Below are 22,149 nucleotides of genomic sequence, written 5' to 3'. Positions count from 1 at the left end.
GTTTTGGGCCTCTTGATAGAAAATATGTATTTGGATAAGCGGTTCCATATCAATCCCGAGAAAATGAAATAAACTGCAAAACAAATTAAGCTCACCAACCGGCTAGAGTAACATTAATTTTATCGGGAAGCAGGGAGGCTCGTTCCGAGTGATGGAGGCCCTCGTTTCGTTGTCATCATTAAATCAAAGGTTCACAATGCTTATCCCCTGCTTTTGGCCTTTCTCTTATATCTGTGCCTCTGCTGTTTCTTTCCTCTCTCTGCCTCACTCTCTGTTTCTCTCGGGGTTGCCCCTCCTGATGCCGCCTCAGACCGAAACAGACCGAGCCAAGCTGTGGTCCCACCTCCCCAAGTTTGCCAGCCATGTAAGGGACGAAGGGCAGATAGTCCCCAGGCTATTTCCCAGCATCGCTTGTTGGCCCGATTCTGTTCAAGGGTATCCTTCGACATGGAATTTGGGATTGAGAGCTTGTTCAAAATAACCAGCTCTCACTGTAAACTCCACGTTGCTAGCAATGTCTTATCTTTGACTTACAGCACAGGTCACAGCTAGGACCGAATGTGGTGATTGATTCCTGTTCAGTACACTGAAATCAAGATGACCATTTTGTTTTAAAAGGCCGGACAAAGGGAGACCTTTTCCAAGCTCCTCCATCCTTGATAGCATCCAACGCTGATCACAGACTCTGACACTTTGAGCACGTTAGATATTTATCTTGCTAGACTAACTTGACAGACCAATATAGAGAAGCCTAATGCATCTTTAATATAAAAAGGGCAGTGCTGAAAACAGCCTCAGGTAGGTCTGGGAGTTTCATCAATAATCAACCCCCCCACATTGGCTTTTGGAACAGACAGAGCACTGGGAACATGTAAAGGTCATTCCAGCTATCAAACAAATCAGCCCCAGGTATGAACACCTAAAAATTCATAGAAGTAGATGGATACGGGGGTTCAGAGGAAACTAATTGTAATACTGTACACGTAAACTGAGGCTGACCAGATATATGGCAACTTAAATCAGGAATGAGTTTGGAAGGACAGAGAATGGAAGAGACCCAGGAGGCTTACATTCACCACTCCTTTAGAGGAGATGGGAGATGGAGTTAAAGTTTTTCTGGGATTGTCCTAGTGAAGATTTTCTGAGATACGAGCACCACGGTCGCCTCATACCTACCGAGCTAGTATGTTCTTTTTCTCCTCAACTCCCCCCTCTTAGATAAGCAATTGAGAAAAAAACAAAATTACCCAGGAAAGTCTGAATAGCTTATTATATCATATTTCCCTGGGATATGACCTTCCCAGCATTGTAAGTCTAGAAAGCAGTAGGTAGTCAGAGGCAATCTCTATTTTGAATTCTCCAATTCATTGATGCTGAGCGCAAGGTGGGCTGCTCAGAAATCTCAGGATTTTCGTTACAAGGAGAGATCAAGGAGTGCAGTGCAGTTCCAGGGGAGAAGAGAATTCTCACGAGTGCACAACAGAAGCATCAGAAAACAGGAGGAAGGAAATCAATATTTTGGAAAAAAATCAACTATTCTCACTGGTGAGAGGGAGGCAAAAAAAAAAAGAGAATATAATCACAATCACTAAAGAGAACTAGAAAATTCTAAACACAGCTGATTGGTTAGTACCAGTTTAAACCTCGATTGTAGACTTGTTTCAGGTTGTAGATTTGCTAGGACTTTGTATGTAAGCAACTTAGCTTCCCTAGACATTGTAAAAGGGGGAGTTTACTTATTTTCACAAAGAACCCAGGCAATCGCTCTATAGTATTTATTGAGCACTTACTGTGTGCAGAGCACTGTACTAAGCCCATGGCAGAGTACAGTATTACGGAGCTGGTAGACACGTTCCCTGCCCACAGGGAGATTATCTAGAGAGGAGGGCAGACATTAAAATAAATTGTAGATTTCTACATTTTGCTTGAACAGGAAAGCTTAAAGAGGGGCAGAATAGCTCCCTATATACCCCAGGGAGAAGACAGGTAGGGATGAGAGAGTGAAGATGGTGTTACCCAAGCCTATTTAGCCAATTCCTCCAAGCAGATCCTCCTCCCGGAAGTTTCAGGACCTAGCCTCACCCGTCGTCCCCTTCCATCGTTGCTTTTTGGGGGGGATAATTCTGTGGCTCTGAATCAAACTTCACATTTCCCTATTTCAACGAGTAGAACTCCCAAACTGTTTGTTTTACCGTTGTTGTCTCATTTCGAGCATCGTTGAACCCACAGTTTAAATGAATAGGTAAAAACAATCTGCTAGATAGCCCACATTCTGCTTGTTGCTTTTGAAGCAAAATGGGTCTTTTTGGGCTAGGTGGATTGGCTTCAAACCCTTTTCTGTCACTATTCTCCTTGAGCTTACGATCCTCTCCCTTTGTGATCTGCTTCCTTTATCTCAGTTGCCTGGCGTGGGCTGGGTGTGCTGCAGGTTGTATGTGGTGGAGAGGATTTCTGAAGCGACTTTCATTTTTTGGGCACTCTCTTTTTCTTTTCACAGAGAATTTGGGCACATTTTCCTGGAGCTTTATTTGGGGTAGTACTGTAGCTGAGGGTCCCTTAAGAACCCTGTGGGAAAAAAAAAAACCCAGCTCGTTGCATTTTCCTTTCCAAACCCGGCAGAGAATTCCTAAAATAACTTTTATAAGCAAAAAGAATAACAGTTGTTCCTGTTGTGGAAAACACTGAGCTCTGTAGCTCAGTACTATGCATAAATATATATTTTAAAGTAATATATTACAGGGATTCATTTATAATAATACATTACCCCAATACTTAATAAATAGTAAAAACTTAATAAGATATAAGATAATCAAATCAGACAGTCCCTTTCCCACCCAGGACTCACAGTCTAGGCAAGAGGGAGAGCAGGTTATCTTAACCCCATTTTTCACTTGAGGGAACTGAGGCCAGAGAGGTTAAGTGATTTGCCCAAGGTCACAGCAGACCCGTGGCAGAGCAGGGACAAGAACCCAGGTCTCCTGGTTCCCAGAGCTATGCGGTGAAGTCAGAACACATATCATTCCCATTTTAAAGGCAAAGAAACAAAGACAGAGAAGAGAAACTACTTGCAGAAAGTCACGGAGCCAAGTCAGTGGAAGATTGAAGGCTAGGAGTCATTCTACCCAACACGTTGGCCTTTTGGCCACAGAACCCCTAATTGTTCACTTCATGAAACAAATGACACAAGAGCAGACTACAATTTGGGCTCCAGTTCTTTATTAACCAACAGATCCTTCCACCCCTGTGAACATTTTAAGCAGCCCATATTCATCTGACACTTGTACCTGCTGAAAAACCAGCTTCTCTTTACAGATTTGTAACCCAGGGCCAGTTAACCCAATATTTTGTTTTTTTTCTTTCCACTCCACAATAAATAATGCTTCTGAGGCACATAAAGTAGAATGAAAAAAACCCAAAAAACTTTTGATATTACGGGAACGCAACTTACATTTGTGATCTATGTCCTATTTGCAATCACGGCTCATTTGAGGAAGATGTGTTTTCTGCAAATGGATGTATTGCCAAAGGCTGGATGAAATTCCTGGAAGGAAGAGGCAAGAATCCACTCTCTTAGGTCATGTTGCTGCAGCAATAGTATGCAATTTCAGACTTCAGACAGGTTCATAATACAGCTTACAAGATTGGAAAGGGGATAGCTACATTTGCTTAACAGAGGATTTTTCTTCCGTGTTTTTTCTCATTTGGACCTACAAGGGCAGGCACATGGCAATACAAATCCTGTACGATTTTTCATCAGAAGATCATCAGGACCAGTACAATTTTGAAGTCGGTCAGTCCGGTTTGCTAAGCGCCTACTGGGCAGAGAATGTGTCTTGTGCTTCTGTTGTGCTTTCCCAACTGCTTAGTACAGTGTACCTCACCCAGAAGGGGATCAGTAAATAACATTACAACTACTATTACTAAAATGTAAGCCAGGAAAGTTAACCTTGTCACTAGAAACATTCCTTTCAACCTGCAAGTTTCCCACTAAACCTTTCCACTCTTTACAGTTTTAGCCTCCGGTAAACCTTGGTAACCTGACAAAAATCCAGTTAGAATACTGTGGTATTGGATTTCAGTCTCTGATGAAAATGACTGCTTTATCGTAGCTTGATTTCTCTTAGGTCCCGGGCCTGTTTTCATTGGCCTGACTGAACTCGGTGGTAGAATTGAGGGAAGGAAGCCAGCCATTCAGGAGAATGGCCTGAACTAATTCAGGAAGGAGCTTCGGCAAGTGGAAGCATGAGAGTTCTGCCAACCTAATTTACAGGAGTCACATAGAACTGCTGTGAAAGGCAGTTCACATTCACTGGGAAGGTTTAATTACCCATCTTGAAATTTTGGCCATGATCCGATGATGCCTTGCACTCTTCACAAGTACGTTACTACATTAATTAGTATGAAATTGAATAGAGGAATACATTTCATTCAGATGTATTGCCACGGGTCATCACTGTATGAAATATAATTCTTTAAATGTTTAGAGTTCATTCATCATGTGCTTAATGCTCACTGATGGGAATGGTGGGTACGAAGCAAAGTGAGCCCCCTCCCAACCTTCCCCAATTTACATCGGATATTCCTTATCGTAATGGCTCTCTTTCTCACAGTGGACTCCGCCAAAAACAGTGACACGCTGGAGCCGTGACATATGAAAGGAAAGGCCAGAAGGCAGATTGCAACACAGATTTCATTCTGTTATATGATCATCTTCGGCAACAGTGAGCCTTCTCTCCCCAATCCCTCAAAATTCAGAATAATTTAAATTATCTAATTCAATTATTCTGATTTATTAACGGGAGAGTGAGTGGTAAATATTTGAAACTTTTTCCCAACATATCACAAGGGACATCAGATTGAGGTTACAGTTACAGAAAATACGCTCTGTTAAGTGCTAAGAAGCTTATTACATTCATACCCATTGACTCCATTGGAATGATGGCTTCAGTAGGAAGAATGAACCTAAAAGTTTTTCTCGGCATCTAGGCCGTCCACACCAATGAGAAGAATTTCAGGCAAGATGGAAGGTTCTGCACAACACCGAGTCAATTGCCCCCATCCCAAAGGAATCAGATACCACATAGCCCACCTGGCTGCTTCACCACTCCTCAAGGATGGGCATCATTATCACATGCCCACCTGTAAAAGGCATCATTAATGAAAAGGAAAGTTGAGGCTAGAGAGCGTGGGGGAAATTCAGCACACATAAATCACTTATCTCATCATTTAATCCACTCTGCAGGCAACACCTGCCCACGGTCTTTTCCCCCAAAGGGCGGGCAGTGCTGTTTCCATACGAGAGAGTGTTCTCTTTTTGGTTTCTTCTCACGAGGACAGGTTTGAAAAAGTAGACCTCTGGGAGGAAATGCTGCAGACCTCTAGATTCGTGAAGGAACTTCCAGCATCGCTTGGGTATTCTGGATAGGAGGAACTGGAGGAGATGATGTTTTTGAGCCTCTGCAGTGCGATGATTAAGAGCAGAAGCAGAAAAGCTAAGAGGCTGAGGAATATTGAAACGTAGATGTAGACGTTGGATAAATGACCGGATGATGAGTCCACTGAAGTGGACAGAGATGTGGGAAATAGCTCCAGAAAGGTCTCATTCTCTGCATTTCCCACAAATCCAGATGACGGGTCAGGTTCGGACATCTTTGTTAAGGGTGGTGGTGGGAAAATAAGCGTCTCTTTGGAAACTGGAAGTCCTTATATAGGCTCAAGGGGACAGAATCGGGATCTTCTCATTTATCCATAGAACTGTCACCCAGAATTTTAGGCTCTTTCACCAGAACCGGCCTGCTTCTTTCCAAAGGGGAGCGCGGCACTAAGGGTCCATCGAGACTGCAAGAAAACAACAGCAATTTAATATCCAGCCCAGAAATAATAATAATAATAATAATAATAATGGTATTTTGTTAAGTGCTGACTATGTTCCAGGCACTGTACTGAGCGTGGGGATGGATACAAGCAAATTGAGTTGGACACAGTCCCTGTCCCAGGTGGGGTTCAGTCTCAACCCTATTTTACAGATGAGGTAACTGAGGCACAGGGAAATGACGTGTCTTACCCAAGATCACACAGCAGACACGTGACGGAGCCAGAATTAGAACTCATGCCCTTCTGACTCCCAGGCCTGAGCTCTATCCACTATGCCATGCTGCTTCTCTGATAGAGATAAAGTTACGTTTATCTTTATTCAGCTTTTATTTGTGTGTGAAATCTAGTGAAATAAGGGGCTAAACCTCATGGGGGCAAAGAAAGTTTGTTCCTTCATTATGAAGGTTGTTCTAACTAGCGGCAGTTATTAGAGACCACATTCCATTACGTGGCCAGTTTCTCTAGTGAGTTACAATCAACGGTATTCATTGAGCGCTTACTATGTGCGGAGCACTATACTAAGCACTTAGGAGAGTATAGTACAGCAGAATTAGCAGAAACGTTTCCTAAATAAAAACTTCGTTTTTAAAAAATACTCGACTCCAGCACCTTCAATGTATAATCTTCCTGGGTCCCAAAGAGCAGATGTTTCTGAAAGGAGAGGGCCCAGGATTCCACCCCACCTCATCCAAACACACAAGCACAAACACCCTGATTATCCACATCTTTCCAACATATCGGCCCCCTCACACTGTTTGCTACCAGTGCCATGCATCATCTTGCCTGGCTTCAACCAAACCAAGTGGATTTATTACACCTTGCATCTCATTATATTACCATGACTCTGTAATAAATACATCCCGTGATGATGAATTCAGCGTGATTTACTAAACCCCGATTCCTTCCTTGGATGAATGCTGAAGTCGAAACCATCTCGCTTTCCCTTCATTATATTGTTCCCTCAGCACTTTTGACCCTGAATTTCCTCTCAGAGCTTTTGCTTTGCCTCTTTTCAACAGATCTAATTAAATGCCTTTTCCTTCCACAGACTGACCTTCACCAGTTGGGATGAAAGCCGCATTGGCCTTAATGATCGCTGGAAGGGTGAGATGTGTTGCAGGATGCTTACCTTATTGCAACAGCCTAATGAGCTTGAGCAAGTTCATTTGGGTTTATCTTCTGACAATATCTAGGTAATATCTGAAATAATGTTCATCACACTGTACCCTGTGCCTTGTAGGCTGAATCTCATTAGATTGCTAGAGAACGCTAATACTTCTAAATAATGAAAAACAGTCTTATCAGAGCTGTTGGTATTGGTAGTAATATTCAGTGCGATGTGTGTGTGTGTGTGTGTGTGTGTGTGTACATAGAGTTGTAGATAAATGATAAATGGACTATCCCCTGACTTGAGAAGCAGCGTGGCTCAGTGGAAAGAGCATGGGCTTTGGAGTCAGGGCTCATGAGTTCGAATCCCAGCTCTGCCACTTGTCGGCTGTGTGACTGTGGGCAAGTCACTTAAACTTCTCGGTGCCTCAGTTCCCTCATCTGTAAAATGGGGATTAAGACTGTGAGCCCCACGTGGGACAACCTGATTCCCCTATGTCTACCCCAGCGCTTAGAACAGTGTTCGGCACATAGTAAGCGCTTAACAAATACCAACATTGTCCAAGACAGCTTAAATGTAGTCCAGCCGGGCATCTCAAACTCATGGTCCACTGGTCAAATGAACCTCCTTCCCCGGCCTCCCTCATGAATTGCATCACCCCAACAGCAGCTGAACTGGTGGCACCTTCGCCATGGATAAGGAGCAAAGAGCCAGACTGCTAGAGCTGTCCTCTAGGGAAGCCATGTGGAGGGAGGGAAGAGAGAGAGAGAGAGAGAGAGAGAGAGAGAGAAAGAGAAAAGCAGGCAGAAGACAGAGTGTGGGTGCCAGAGACAGTAAGAGGATGGGTTTGGGAGAAGATGTGAGGCCTTTCCCAGTTAAATGCTAATCTCCCATAAAAATGGTATTTGTTGAGTACTTACTAGGTACCAAACACTGTACTGAAGTCTGGAATAGCTACGAGATCATCAGATTTGGGGGTCAGAGTCTAAATTAAGAGGGAGAACAGATATTGAATCTCCATTTTACAGATGAGGAAAATGAGACCCAGAGAAGTTAAGTGACTTGACCAATTAAGCAGTCACAACCCAGGTCCTCTGCTATCCAGGCCTCTGCACTCTTCATCAGGTCATTCAGCTTCCCTTTTGTACCACTTATGCACTTACATATTCACAAATCCCAGTAGCACTGATGTCCATAACTTGATACCTTGCTATTGACTTGTAGTCTCTGGCCCCCAGCATGGTGTTTGACCCGGAGCAGCTGGGTTGCCTTCCACACTGGGACCAGTGGCCCCTGCCTCAGCCTCACCCTGACATGAGTTCTGAATCCATAGCTTTGGAGCACCCCCCACTTCCTCACATCTTCCTCTCAGGGCACCATGGTGTCATAAAGTGCCTGGAAAGGACCGGAAGGAGAATGACTGGTTTAAGGTTCCACATTAAGATAGAGCAAAAAATTAGGCCTGGTGGGGTTTTTTTTTCGGGGGTGGTGACTTTTCAGCCCACTCCTGGGCAAACAAGCCTTCATTCAAGATTACTTATGGCCCTATTTTTCCAAATAATCCTGTGCAATAGCTCTTTGCAGTTATTGTCTACACTTACTCCACTAGGAAAACTGGGCCAAGGATATGAACACTCCCAAATCTCACAAGTCAGAAGCCAGGCCCATGAAGATCTCTAATCAACACTGCCTGGTTTCTTGAAAACGCTGGAATCAAGGAGGATTTTCTCAGCCCCCAAACTACCTCTTGGGAAAAATTTCACTGGGACGTTGCAAACCAGTGTGGCCTTTTGAAAAAAGTTTTATTGTCCCCTCCTGTGGATTACCTTTTACTTGGTAGTCCAGTTTGAACAAATGAAACACAATGTACTGATTTCCCATTACTTTAGATGGAAAGTTTTCAGATTTAATATAATTTCAAAAACTCATTTGATTAAATATGGCCAAAATACCAATTTAATTTCAGGGCTCTATTCTAAAAACTAGACTATAATTTGGCAGAGTTTAGAATATTTATTCCAGTTCCCCTACAGAAGCATAAAATGGATAAATTTCATTTTATGATTTAAATATTTTATCCCCCATGGTTCCTGTGGTATATTTTTTAAAAAGGCTGACATTGCTGGTTTTCAGATACTTAGCTGAAGGAAGCTAGGAAGTCCTACACTGTGCACTGAAACTCTGGACTAAGAGAAAATGCTTTTGATAGCCCGGGGAGGCCAAAGGGATGCAGTTCTCGGAATGATCCTTCCAAAGAGACTGTTTAAAGAAAAGAAGGAAGAGATTTCAATGTAAATGCAGACTGTCACCCTGCCTCTCAGCCGTTTCCGATGTTCCTCGTGCCATGTTACCAGAATCAACCTAGCAGCATTTGATGCCATTTTCAGTGTCATTTTCCGATCCGCAAGAAATGTTTTATGAGCGAGGACGAAGGAAGAGGCATCTGGGTTTCAAAATGATTAATTACAACCTGTAAAAATGTGCTTAACTTTACTGTCGGATGACTTAGTTTCCTTGGGACTCTCAGTTAACCCCGGGGTAGATGTGGGTAAAGAAATTCAAGGGCCACATGGACGTGGTGACCCTTTATCCAACAGCCTGCCTGGCTGAGAGCGCAGCTCATGTATCACAATATGGGGCTTTCCCCATCCTCTCCCAGCATGCTGAGAGTTCTCAGCTCCCGGCCAGCCCACGTACCCAGGCCGGGCACTCTGCTTACAAACCCCACCTAGGATGTGCTCATCGCAGCTTTGTTAGTAAGGTCAGGGACTTCGTTGAGCATTAACGGTGACTTCATTAAGCACTGCAGCAAAAGCCGAAGGCTAACAAGTGCTTTCATACAAGGCACAGTCATGGACAGCCAAAGTGGTACCTTTTCTTCTCACACGTTTGCCTAACCAATATCACCTTTACCTTACCATCAACATAAGGATTAATCATGAGAAAAACAGACTGTTTGAGGCATATCTCAATCATATAACTCATTAAGACTATAATCAGGTGTTGTCGGAGATGGAGCCAGCCACCTGCAATCAGCCAAATCTTGGATTTCTCTCTCCCTTGGTTTCTGTTTCAATCCATCTCTGAAACAAGATTTAAAATTCTTAGATGAAGGATGCTGCCAAGTGCCAAGCAATAATTATAATTCATGCACAAGCTGGATTGACATTTGTACTATGAAGTGGGTCTTCCAAACACTAAATAAGGACTTAGCTCAAGTAATGAGTCAAAATTTGCATCGATGTTGTAAACATTATCTGTTCCAACCTTTGGAGCGCAGAGTGCTTTTAAAACTGTATTCCTGTGATCTACAGGCACAATCGCAAGCCTTCCGTATCAAGTCTTGGGGTTTGCGAATCTTATTCAAATATTTTTTGTTTATATCTTTCCCTTTAAAGAAGGCAGTAAAAATTGTTAAGCATTTCCTATGTGTCAAGCGCCATACTAAGCACTAGGGTAGATGCAAGTTAATAAGATTGGATACAATCCCTATCCCACTTGGAGCTCACAGTCTAAGTAGGAGGTATTGAATCACTTTTTTACAGATAAGGAAACTGAGGTACGAAGACTTGCTCAAGGTTATCCAGAAGGTAAGTGGCAGAGCTGGGATTAGAACCCAGGTCTGCTGGCTCTCAATCCTGCACTTTTTGGTTTTCTGGGTGGGGGGTGTAACGGTGAGAGAAAACTGGATGTGTCTTTCAGTAGGCATCATTTAGTGAAAGTCCCAGTCACCAAGGTGTTTGATATATTATCTGTAACTACTAACCACCCCTGTTGTGTAAAACTCAAATTAAAAGTATTTCTCAGGAACCCAGGTGAGGGTGAGAAACATATTAGATTTTAGCAGTCTCAGTGTTCCATAAAATCTGTCTACCCAAAAGCCCCAGTTTGGAAAGTATCACATTAAAAATCATATTGCAGTCTACTTACTCCAGCCGTATCTTGAATCTCTGGTTTCTCACTTTATTTCATTCCCAGCCCCCTGCAAAAATCTTCATAACTTAATGGTTCTCATTTACCAAGTCAGAGGCCCCGTGAATCTAAGAGGTTTCAGAAGCAAGAACCCAATAGAGAAACCAAGTTCAATGATAGGGTCCATTGGTCATTTGATGCCAATTTCCCGACAAGGTTCTGAGGGCCAATATCTTGATGTCACAGAGTCAAAAAGCAGTCACTTATGATCATGGACTGAGATTCATTCATTCAATCGTATTTATTGAGCACTTACTGCGAGCAGAGCACTGTTCTAAGTGCTTAGAAAGTACAATTTGGCAACAGGTAGCGACAATCCCTACCCAACATCGGGCTCACAGTCTAGAAGGCTGGGGGGTTTTTTTGTTGAAAAGTGAACAGTGATCTTAAATGGCAAATTCGGCTAGTAACATCGAGATTCCTTCTCTGTTTATCTAGAGGACAGAGGAAATGCTTAGGCTAGAGAGAAACCAAACAAGCCACCTAATCTTCTCCCAGTCTTCACACAGGCCATGCTGTTTCAATCAGAAGCAGCATGTTGTAGTGGCAAAAGCACGGGCTTAGGAGTCAGAGGCCGTGGGTTCTAATACTGGCTCCGCCACTTGTCTGCTGTGTGACCTTGGGTAAGTCACTTAATTTCTCTGTGCCTCAGCTACCTCATCTATAAATGGGGATTAAAACTGTAAGCCCCATGTGGGACAGGGACTGTGTCCAACCTGATTACCTTGTATCTACCCCAGTGCTTAGAACAGTGCTTGGCACATAGTCATCACTTTACAAATACCATTATTATTATATTATTAGGACTTCATGTAGAGCATTGCAGACAGATGGGAATAGATCCTGCGCTTTAAAGGAAGACAAGTCCAGAATCTCATTCAGCAACTCATCCCAACGTCTGCCATCTCTCACAGTGAGGAAAGTCTTCCTTATTCCCACCCTCAGCTTGCAGCTGTAAACCCCATTCTTTCTTTTCACTTCCTCAGGAGTCATGGAGAAGGGAAGGTGGAGCCCGCTTCCTCCATCCCAGCCCAATAGAGCATCTCCTTCCCTGTCTGAAGGAGCTACTGTCCTAAATCAGTATTATATTTCAACTATCTACCACTTGCAGCAATGGCCTGGAATAGAACATTCTTAGAGTACTTTCATAGATGGTGCCCAGCTGGGAAGAGAGCGGGAGGCGGAGGGGAAGGAAGAAAAAGAGAAGTCGAGGAGTGGGGGTGGAATGTATGAGGAAGTGGAGGTAAGTGGCATGAGGTGGGACTGGAGCTATCTGAACAAGGTGCCAGGCCGGAAGGCCTTTGAGGAAAGCTGGAACTGGAACTTTATTTTTCTTACTATGTTATGAAGAGAATGACCAGCAGTGACCCGAGATGATGATATCTTGTGTTGATTTAGCACCCTCCTTCAGAGAAGATCAACACATTTCCCTCTAGGAAGAATGAGGCTTCCAACTCCAGCAGTTGGTCTTCCATAACTGCAATTGGCATGGAGTACAAAGGGATGCCTTTCACTTTGATAAAAGGAAGTGGGTCACAGATTGCAAGCCCTAGAGGTTCAGCATCTACGGCACCTAGTTAGAAAAAAAAAAAGAATACTTTGCTATCAGTGGTGCTTTCTCCTCATTTGAGCTCTGAATACCCCTCCACTTAAGGAAAGCTCAGAGAGTCACGAGGCTGCCCTGGGATGACTGGTGGGGGTTCAGTCAGACAGGCAAACTTTTAATCCTGATCTTTCAGACCCCATCTCTGAGTGGTTAGGGTGGACAGGTGGGGAGGTGCTTGTCCCATACAGAAAGAATTTTTTTTTAGTCACGACACCCATTGTTATGATGGCCTAGAATAATCAGCAAATGCTCCATTCTGTAGTTCAGTGACAAGTTGCCACTCTACTAAAACAGTAATATTCTGGTAGCCCCAATTTAAAAGCAGCAGCCTGAAGCCACCGGAAGAGTGTGGTCCTGTTTTGAAAGGGCACAGAAATGCAGATACCAAAAGAGAGAAAAATCTAAGAAAACAGCCTGAGAGAGATGTCGGGGGGTAGAGGGCCAAAGCCCAAACGAATCTGCAAGAAGATGGGAAAGGGAAAGTGGGACTTCCAAGGTAATACAGTATTTTTAATGAGTTTTAAAGATTCAATTTTTCATGGTTCTGAACCATATTCAATAATTCAGGTAGTGTACAGAAGGAAAGTTTCTTAATTTTCCAGCAGTGAGATCTGATTAAACACTGGAGTCTTCAAAGAGACACATTTCACTTGCGCGAGGACTTTAAACAAGTCTGCACAAGTCAGGATAAAAGAAATCCAGCCAGAAAATCCCCCCACACTGGGAGGAGAGAACACGGGGGTGGGGGTAGGGGGGCTTTCCTACACCGTGTCTAAGCATTCCAAATCCTTTACAGTCAGCAGTGAATCAACTGTGCCCCTTCCACCCAAAGATTTCTGAGCTGCTTACAAACCCCACCTAGGATATGCTCATCACAGCTCCGTTAGTAAGGACAGGGGAATTACTGCCACTTGTTTGCCAAAAACTTGTTTGTGGTTGGGACTGCCTATGGCTCCTGCTAATGTTTTGCTCTCACACTCTTTGAGGACTTTCTCTGGACAAATATGTCCGGCAAAAAGGACACACGGTTTCTGGTGATGTAGAACACAGTGATGTGTGCACGCGATCATGAGTGAAAGGAGGAAACAGAATCCTCAACAGCCTCTTGTCATTTCAGATAAGAACTTGTGTCTTAAAGCCAGACAAAACGGAAGCCTAAGCAACTTAGAGATTCAAGTGAACCATAAATATGCTTCAACTAGGGAAAAAAAATGTGGAGGAAGTGAAAAATAATTAAGGATTGGTTTTCAGAATCATGCTCCTTGTAATTAGTGCATACTAATGTAATTTCATACTCCATTATAAAGTATATCTCATTCTACTTCTAATTATGGGTCCTTTCTTCCTAAAGCACATACTGTCTTTATAGCCCTTAATGACCTTGACTTTTTCTTAGATTTAGTGTGTCCCTTAGATTGTAAACTCCTCGAGGGTAAGGGCCTTTCACTGTATGCTCCTAAGCCCTTCCTGCAGTGCTTGACACAATAAATTCTGATGAGGAAGATGAAAACCATGATTCCACACAGTCCCTTTCCTCATCCTCTTTGTTTTGGTGGTGACATAACTTAATTGATTTGTGATGGGAGACTCCATCCCCAGAGGACTTGGGTTCTAATCCCAGCTCCGCCACTCCCCAGCTGTGTTGTCTTGGGGATATCGTTTAACTTCTCTGTCCTTGAGTTTCCTTATCTGTAAAATAGGAATTAAATACCTGTTCTCCCTCCTACTTAGAGTGTGAGCTCCATGTGGGACAGGGACTGTAGACTATAAACTCGTTGTGGGCAGGGATCGTGCCTACCAACTCTGTTGTATTGTACTCTCCCAAATGCTTAGTACAGTGCTCTGAACACAATAAGTGCTCAATAAATGGGGATTAAAGAGGAGCAGTATAGTTTAGTGGATAGAGTCTGGACCTGGGAGTCAGAAGGACCTGGCTTCTAATTCCCGGCTGTGCCACGTGTCTGCTGTGTGACCTTGGCCAAATCACTTCACTTCTCTGGGCCTCAGCTCATCTGTAAAAATGGGGATTAAGACTGTGAGCCCCACGTGGGACAGGGACTGTGTCTAACCTGATTACCTTGTATCTATCCCAGTGCTTAGTACAGTGCCTGGCATGTAGTAAGCACTTAACAAATACCCCCATTATTATTGTTATGTGGGCAAAGCCCTACATTTTAAAAAGAAATTCAATGTCCATATCTCCAACTGGATTTCAGAGGGATGAAGGGAAAAAAAAATCCCAAAACACCTTCTGGCACTATACCTTTTAAAAGGCACCATAAAATAAAGTGGAGAGTTAAGGTGAATCCTTGGGAGGAAACAGTTAAAGATTAATCTTGAGCGGGAGATGAATTCTGTGCAGGATTCCAGGACTGTATATCGGATACAAAACCTGGCTTTGGGGCAGCTGTGCGGATCGGGCTGGACTGACTACACGAGTCCGACCTGAATAATCCTGGAAAAGACAGCTTTATCGAACAAAACTCTTCAAAACATTTTAGATCCCAGGAAATCCTCCTCAGCCAATCTTAAACACCAAATACTTTAAAATTTCCGAATTCCCAGCATGTTTACAATGAACTAGGTAAGATAGAGAATTCTCTCAAGGAGAACATTCATATATTGAATTGTTCTATCATTCCTTCAGCTTCTGATGTGTTATGGTTAAAACTGAAGCAATTTCACTGGGACACACAAGCTGGGCAATACCCTGGTGAGTCTGAAGCATTTGTATTTCTGGGGGGCTCTCTTTGGCTACCCAGTTAAGACATTAAAGTCACAAAGCCCAAGTGGATGCCTCTAGTTCCCCATGGCAAGACTGTTTAGGACATTTTACATAGCGTTATTCCAGCAGCTTCATTTCTGGTGGGGGGAAAAAAATCCTCAAATCTAAGAGATCAGAGAATGAGTTTTAACGATCACACTTTATCTAAATGTCATTAATCTTGGAACCATATTTGATTAAAATTATCCTCATCTGAATTACTGGTTCTTTGTCTCACAGATTACACCCTGGCAATGGTTGGCAAATTCAGCAAGAGAAAAATTTTCTAGGAGCACCAAATTGCCAAGCTCACCAGTGCAGCCAACTCAGTTGACGGGTCTGATTTCTAGGCTAATTCTGTCAAGTTCAGATAGAAACATTTCATTCTAAGTCAGGTGGAAGCAGTGATTTTTAATTCATTTTTGCACGTAGAAAGGACTGAGACCTGTTGAGGTTAGTCTCCTTTCACAGAATCCATAATGTCAGTTTTCTGGGAGCCTTGGGAAATTTGAAAAAGGAGACAGAAACTAAGACAAGAGTTAGAACTAGAGGCTTCTATTTTCTAGTCAAAGATCTGCCTCCTAGAGATTCACGCGGCCACCGTATCGGTGTTCCCATACCCGCACCCTGGCCCCTAAGAAAATCTAGTACCCAATCTGGTGACCCACAACTTTGCTATGAGTACGTGCAGGTTGGACCAGGTAAACTGAGGCATGGCAGGTCTCTCCTAGCGGGATGGCCGCCTGGATACCCTCACACCCGTTCATTCCGACTGCACGTAGGCACTCCGGAGCCCACCTTTTTTCATCTCCCCTGAGATGCGGGCAGGCTGGAAGCGGGAGAGAAAAGGGGGAAGGAGAAAAAAGAAAGGAAGTAGCCTTAGGATGGGTACGGTTGTGCCGGCCACAACTTCACCAGAGCTGCTAAGGGCAGCGGCGTCTGCTACCTTTCCATCCAACCCATAGGTCGGACCTAATCCGAGTCCAACTCCTGAGCCTAGTCACCTTCCCTATTGCATCCCCTATGCTCTTGGGTCTGTACCCCTTAAGCACCTCGACACCAACCCCCCCACCCAACCTGGCCCCGACAGCTCCTCAGTACCTAGGTCCCTATACTCTGTCACTTCCCCTATCTGTAATTCATTTTAACATGTGCCTCCCCCTCTAGACTGTAAGCTAGTCAATGCTAAATCAATACCATTGATGAATTGATTGACCGATTGATCAGGATCCAACTCGGCCAACCGCTTTGCCATGAGTCCCCGTGGGTCCGGCATAGAGTGGGGCTGCAGCTATGCTGCCTTGTGACCTTGAAGACATCATTTCTTTGCATCCTGGCATTTTGCCTAGACAGCATCCTGTCTCTCAGAGCTCTTGCCCAGATTAGCGAGCTAATGTTTTCAGAGGCTTTATAAACGATCGGTGGAAGGTGTGAGGTTCTAAGGGCTGTGGTGGATACACAGAAACCCATCAACAATGGAAGGGCGGCCTTAGCAGATCTGTGTCTGCAGCCCAAACTACTGTTGGGAAGACACAAAATGGTAGGGGTGGGGGATGGGGTAAACCTACCACCAATATACCAGAGGGAAAATGTTGGTGAACCGGCTACCTTTTAAGAGCCAAATAAGTGTATCTGGTAAGAGCTAAAGCCTAACAGTTGTTTTTCATCAGTGTTACTCCTTCTGAGAACTACTCAGCTATTCTGACTTCCCTTGGGAACTGAATCTTGATATTCGCTACCCTCTGAATGAATTCTGCTAGTGTCTGGCATTTTTAATGTAAGCCATTCTCTCTTCCTGGTTCTGATACATGTCCTAATAGCAACCTATTCAAAGCGTACCTGTAGTCGAGTTCCATCAAAAGACTTCAGTTGCAGATAATCATGATTTTTTCCAGTAGAGTCCCTGATAATAATTTAGTCCTTGGATTTTGATTCCCTTTCTACAACAAAAACATTACAATAATGTAGTTGAGTAGAAGTGAAAATGAACAACTGAGGAAATATGATGCCAATCACAGTCTGCCCTTACTAAATTAGGTTTTTTCGATGAGAGTCACGTGGGTATGTTCTTTCATGTTTACAGATTCCGCCTGGGTAATTTTACACTAACCCCTTCAAATATACAGTCAGTAAAATAAATCACAGGTAGAGGGAAAAAAACAAATTTCAAGATGTCTACATAAGTGCTGAGGAGATGAAGGGATGGGGTGAGTATCCCAGGGGCTTAGGAGGTGAGGAGTAAAATGCATAGGGGATGTGGTAGGTGGGGAAATAGGATGAAAATAAGGTGTTGGATTTATTTCTCAACCAGGGCGGCAACGTTCGATCAGGTGCTAATGCCCTGAGTTTTCTCTAGGATTTACTCACTGGCAGTGTTAACTATAAAAACAGAGCCTTATAAGAAGAAAAAAAGGTGTGGATTCTTTTATAAAAAAATAAAATGGCTTTTTTTGGAAGCTAAAATCTAAAATTCTTGGATATATTTCTGTGAACTTGCTGTTTCTACTCTCCAGTCATCTTTGTTTTCTAATCGTTAGGTTGAATAGAATTGGGAGTAAAATATTTATCCCCAAGGTGCTCTGATTAGTTTCTTGTATCACATTGGTCAAAATAACTAACTTGAATTTAACAGCATTAATTTTACATTCTGGAGGCTGAAAAACACCTTATCAAAATGTTTTAAATAACAACATCTTAGTTTTCTCTCCTTCTCAGTAGCTCCCTTTCCAACATTTTAGAAAATTTGGTTTTCTTTTTTGCCAATCTTATAGTGTATGTAGAACTAATGGCATAAAAACACCCAAAGGTAAGAACTAGAAGAAAAGAATATTTAAAATGTTGAATTCTACCTTGGTGTTTTATCTGTAGTTTTTTCAAAAACGTGTAGGAATTGGAGGGCTTTGATTTTCCCACACAACAGCTAACGATGGTTACAAAGTATCTATTTGAATTAAGAAACTTTTATTAGGCACTTTATTTTGCAGCATTATCATGCTAGTTGCAAAGCAGAATGCAGGAACAGGGTTCCCAAGCTGAAATACAAATATTTAGCCCAGAGTGTATGGCAGTGGCCAGATTTTGAGATGATTTTAGACACAGAGTGCAGGGTGGAGGCGAGGAACTAAAATTCAGATTTGGGGTCAGTATCTTTCATAGTAGTTACTAGGAAATTGTAAGTCCTTTTGATTCTGAATAAGCACGTTTTACCACCACCACCCTGCCACCCTGAAAATCAATAATGAAAAAATGAGGGCACTTCTTAAATAACAAAAAAAGTCACGTTTCCAGGATTTCTCAGAAAACTACATGATTAACTGGCATAGGATTCTCTAATTGCACAGAGGCACAGAATAGAATCTTGAAGAAATCAAGGTCAGGTAAGAGGGAAACACCATTATGTGGGGCCTCTGTGGCTAATTGTTTCTCCTGGTGCACAGGGGTGGAAAACACCCACTCCCTATTCCCTCCAAAGCCCTTTCTTCCCGCTGGGAAGCATCCTTTCGCATTAACTCCGTTCTGTTCATAAACTGTCTCGTTTGTCAATATATACAGCCACATACATTTGCATTATTGATTACGAGAAGAGACACCTTCATCCGAAAACAAAATGCAGGAAGGATTCATTAGCAAAAAAACAACAAAAAAAAACTCACCACCACCCACGAACCCCAATCTTACAGCTAGTTTAACACACCCCTCCTCTCTCCCTGACAATTAAAGCCCTCCAATGACTGCAGTTTTATTCTTAATAAAACTTTTTTTGAAGATAAAGAACTATACCTCGGGCCAATATTGCCGATTTATAGAAACGTATTATTTTCCCTTATCCTTTTTTTCCTCCTGTTCGTATTGACAGAGCGGGGAGAACTCTCAAGTAAAATGCAGTTTCCTCCTCCTGTTCAGAGGAGATGGGCTGGATCCCGGGAGGGTTGGGGTGATTTGGGACTGGGGGGAGGGCGAACTAAGGGGTCTTGGGGACATCCCCTCCGGAAACACTTTTCTGTGGGAGGCCCCCCACACCCACCTGTCATAAATTAACACCCCAAAAAATGGCCTCGGGCCCAGCAGCCCCCCACCGACACGTTTCTGTCTGGTGGGGGTAAGTGGGGTGTGTGGATGTGTGTTGTGGTGGGGGTAAGTGGGGTGGGGGTGGGGGTGTTGTGGTGGGGGGCGATGATTGCTGCCAGAAGGTGGAAAAGGGAGGATGGGGGTCCACCCACCGAGCCCCCCTCCCCCGGTCAACCGGGGCACCAGAACCAAACACCCAATTCCAGATGGTCACCCAAAGGGCCCTCTTGACTTTGCAAATGTTTGACCCCGGCCAGGCTGGGAAAGGCTGCACACACACTCCCCCAGACCCCCTTGCCAGGATGGGGGGGATTGAGGGGGGATTGGAGGGAGAGATGCAGGGAAGTGGGAGAGCGGGGAGCCCCGGGGGAAGGGGGCGGCGGAGGGAGGGCCAACGGGTGGCGAGAGACGTGCAGGGAGGTCGCCCGGGGACAGCAGAGTCATCATCATCATCATTGTGCTATCTGTTAAGCGCTTACTATGTGCTAGGCACTGTACTAAGCGCTGGGAGGGAGGGATACGAGGCAATCGGGCTGGTCCCCGTCCCTGTCCCACGTGGGACTCACAGTGTCGATCCCCATTTTACAGCAGGGGAAACTGAGGCCCAGAGAGGGGAGGTGATTCGCCCAGGGTCACACGGCAGGCAAGGGGCGGAGGCGGGATCGGAACCCATGACCTCCTGATTCCCAGGTCCGGGCTCTAACCACTAAGCCATGCTGCTTTTCTGAAGGGGAATAGGGAGGGGGGCGGGGGCAGCACTCATTCATTCAACCGTATTTCTTGTGTGCTTACTGGGTGCACAGCGCTGTACTAAACGCTTGGAGGCAGGGAGGGGGACGGGGGGAGGCATTCGTTCATTCACTCGTATTTATTGAGCGCTGACTGGGTGCAGAGCGCTGTAGTAAGCGTTTGGAAGCCGGGAGGGGGACGGAGGGAAGCATTCAATCGTATTTACTGAGCGCTGACTGTGTGCAGAGCGCTGTACTGAGCGCTTGGGAGCAGGGAGGGGGACGGGGACGGGGGGAAGCGGCGGTCGGGCGAAAAGCAGAGAGGGGAAGAGGGGAGAAGGAGGGCGACGGGCGACGGGCGACGGGCGGGGAGGGGAGGGAGGAGAGGTGGGGGAGCGGGGGGGGGCCGCGCCCGGGACCCAAGTGCCACAGCCTCCGGACAGCTCAGGGACCCCGCCGAACACCCGAACGTCCGAACCCCCCGACCTCCCGACCGTCCGAACCCCCGAGTTCCCGACCGCCCGACCGTCCGAACCCCCGAGCTCCCGACCGCCCGAACCCCCGAGTTCCCGACCGTCCGAACCCCCGAGTTCCCGACCGCCCGAACCCCCGAGTTCCCGACCGCCCGACCGTCCGAACCCCCGAGCTCCCGACCGCCCGACCGTCCGAACCCCCGAGTTCCCGACTGCCCGACCGTCCGAACCCCCGAGCTCCCGACCGCCCGAACCCCCGAGCTCCCGACCGTCCGAACCCCCGAGTTCCCGACCGCCCGAACCCCCGAGCTCCCGACCGCCCGACCGTCCGAACCCCCGAGCTCCCGACCGCCCGACCGTCCGAACCCCCGAGCTCCCGACCGCCCGACCGTCCGAACCCCCGAGTTCCCGACCGCCCGAACCCCCGACCGTCCGAACCCCCGAGTTCCCGACCGCCCGACCGTCCGAACCCCCGAGCTCCCGACCGCCCGACCGTCCGAACCCCCGAGCTCCCGACCGCCCGACCGCCCGAACCCCCGAGTTCCCGACCGTCCGAACCCCCGAGCTCCCGACCGCCCGACCGTCCGAACCCCCGAGCTCCCGACCGTCCGAGCTCCCGACCGCCCGAGCCCCCGACCGCCCCATCGTCCGAACCCCCGAACCCCGGACCGCCCCACCGTCCGAACTCCCGAGCGCCCGAATCCCCTCACGCCCTCACGTCCGAGCGCGCGCGCGCAGGTGGGGTTGGTCGCGAGGCCGGCGCTGAGGGGAGGACGCGGAGCCGGGGCGGGGCGGGTCCGGCCGCTCTCTGACCTGCTCCCGCCGCTGTCGCCGTCGCCGCTGTCGCCGCTGTCGCTGTCGCCGCCGTCGCCGGGGCAGTCGGTGCTGCCGCCCGGAGAGCGCGCGCGGCGGCCCGGGCCGGCGGGGGGGGGGGGGGGGGGAGAAGAGTTTCAGGCGCCCCCCCCGGCGGGGAGAAGAGTTTCTGGCGGCCCGCGGTGCGGGTGAGTGCGGGGCGCGTGCGGAGGCGTCCACTCCAGTCCGGGAGGGCGGGGTTCTTCTCAGCCCCCCCTTCCCCGGGGACCCTCCTACTGGGTGGATGCAATAAAGATGGGATGTGATAAGCGCTTCCTCGGGGCCAGCCCCTCTTCCAAGCCCTGGGATGGATGCGAGCACGTGGGGCTCATAGGCTTCATCCCCATTTTCCAGGCGGGGGAAAGAGAATAATCGTAATAATAGTTGGTATTTGTTCAGCGCTTCCTATGTGCGGAGCACCGTGCTAAGCGCCGGGGGAGATGCGGGCTCATCGGGTGGTCCCACGTGGGGCTCCCAGTCTTCATCCCCATTTGACAGATGAGGTCACTGAGGCCCAGAGAAGGTAAGTGACTCGCCCACAACCCCCCCCCCAGCTGACAAGTGGCAGAGCCGCGATTCGAACCCTTGACCTCTGACTCCCAAGCCCGGGCTCTCTCCACTGAGCCACGCTGCTTCTCGTCAAAATAAATAAATGGTCACATTTGTTAAGCGCTTTCTATGTGCAAAGCACTGTTCTAAGCGCT

General features: G+C 46.2%; 2 protein-coding genes across 3 annotated transcripts in view; one reads left to right on the top strand and one right to left on the bottom strand.

The window, feature by feature from the left end:
* SPART (spartin) overlaps positions 1 to 22,149 on the top strand; it is a 185,212-nt gene that overhangs the window by 16,606 nt on the left and 146,457 nt on the right. The window contains 1 exon segment of the mRNA XM_039915002.1: positions 6,923 to 7,067. The gene's annotated coding sequence lies outside the window, so the exon portion shown is untranslated.
* Positions 3,200 to 21,451, bottom strand: SERTM1 (serine rich and transmembrane domain containing 1). 2 transcript variants are annotated; one of them, XM_039915003.1, is made up of 4 exons: positions 21,407 to 21,451; positions 17,164 to 17,264; positions 10,009 to 10,065; positions 3,200 to 5,838 (listed from the first exon to the last, which is right to left on the bottom strand). In XM_039915003.1, the coding sequence occupies exon 4, from the start codon at positions 5,647 to 5,649 to the stop codon at positions 5,326 to 5,328; it is 324 nt and encodes a 107-aa protein (XP_039770937.1). In that variant the 5' UTR covers positions 5,650 to 5,838; positions 10,009 to 10,065; positions 17,164 to 17,264; positions 21,407 to 21,451; the 3' UTR covers positions 3,200 to 5,325. The 2 variants fall into 2 exon arrangements, with proteins under 2 accessions (XP_039770937.1, XP_028904436.1); XM_029048603.1 differs by lacking the exon at positions 10,009 to 10,065.

Source organism: Ornithorhynchus anatinus, chromosome 20, assembly GCF_004115215.2.
Source record: "Ornithorhynchus anatinus isolate Pmale09 chromosome 20, mOrnAna1.pri.v4, whole genome shotgun sequence".
In the NCBI taxonomy this organism is placed as follows: domain Eukaryota; kingdom Metazoa; phylum Chordata; class Mammalia; order Monotremata; family Ornithorhynchidae; genus Ornithorhynchus; species Ornithorhynchus anatinus.
This window is presented reverse-complemented; position numbering and strand designations above follow the sequence as displayed.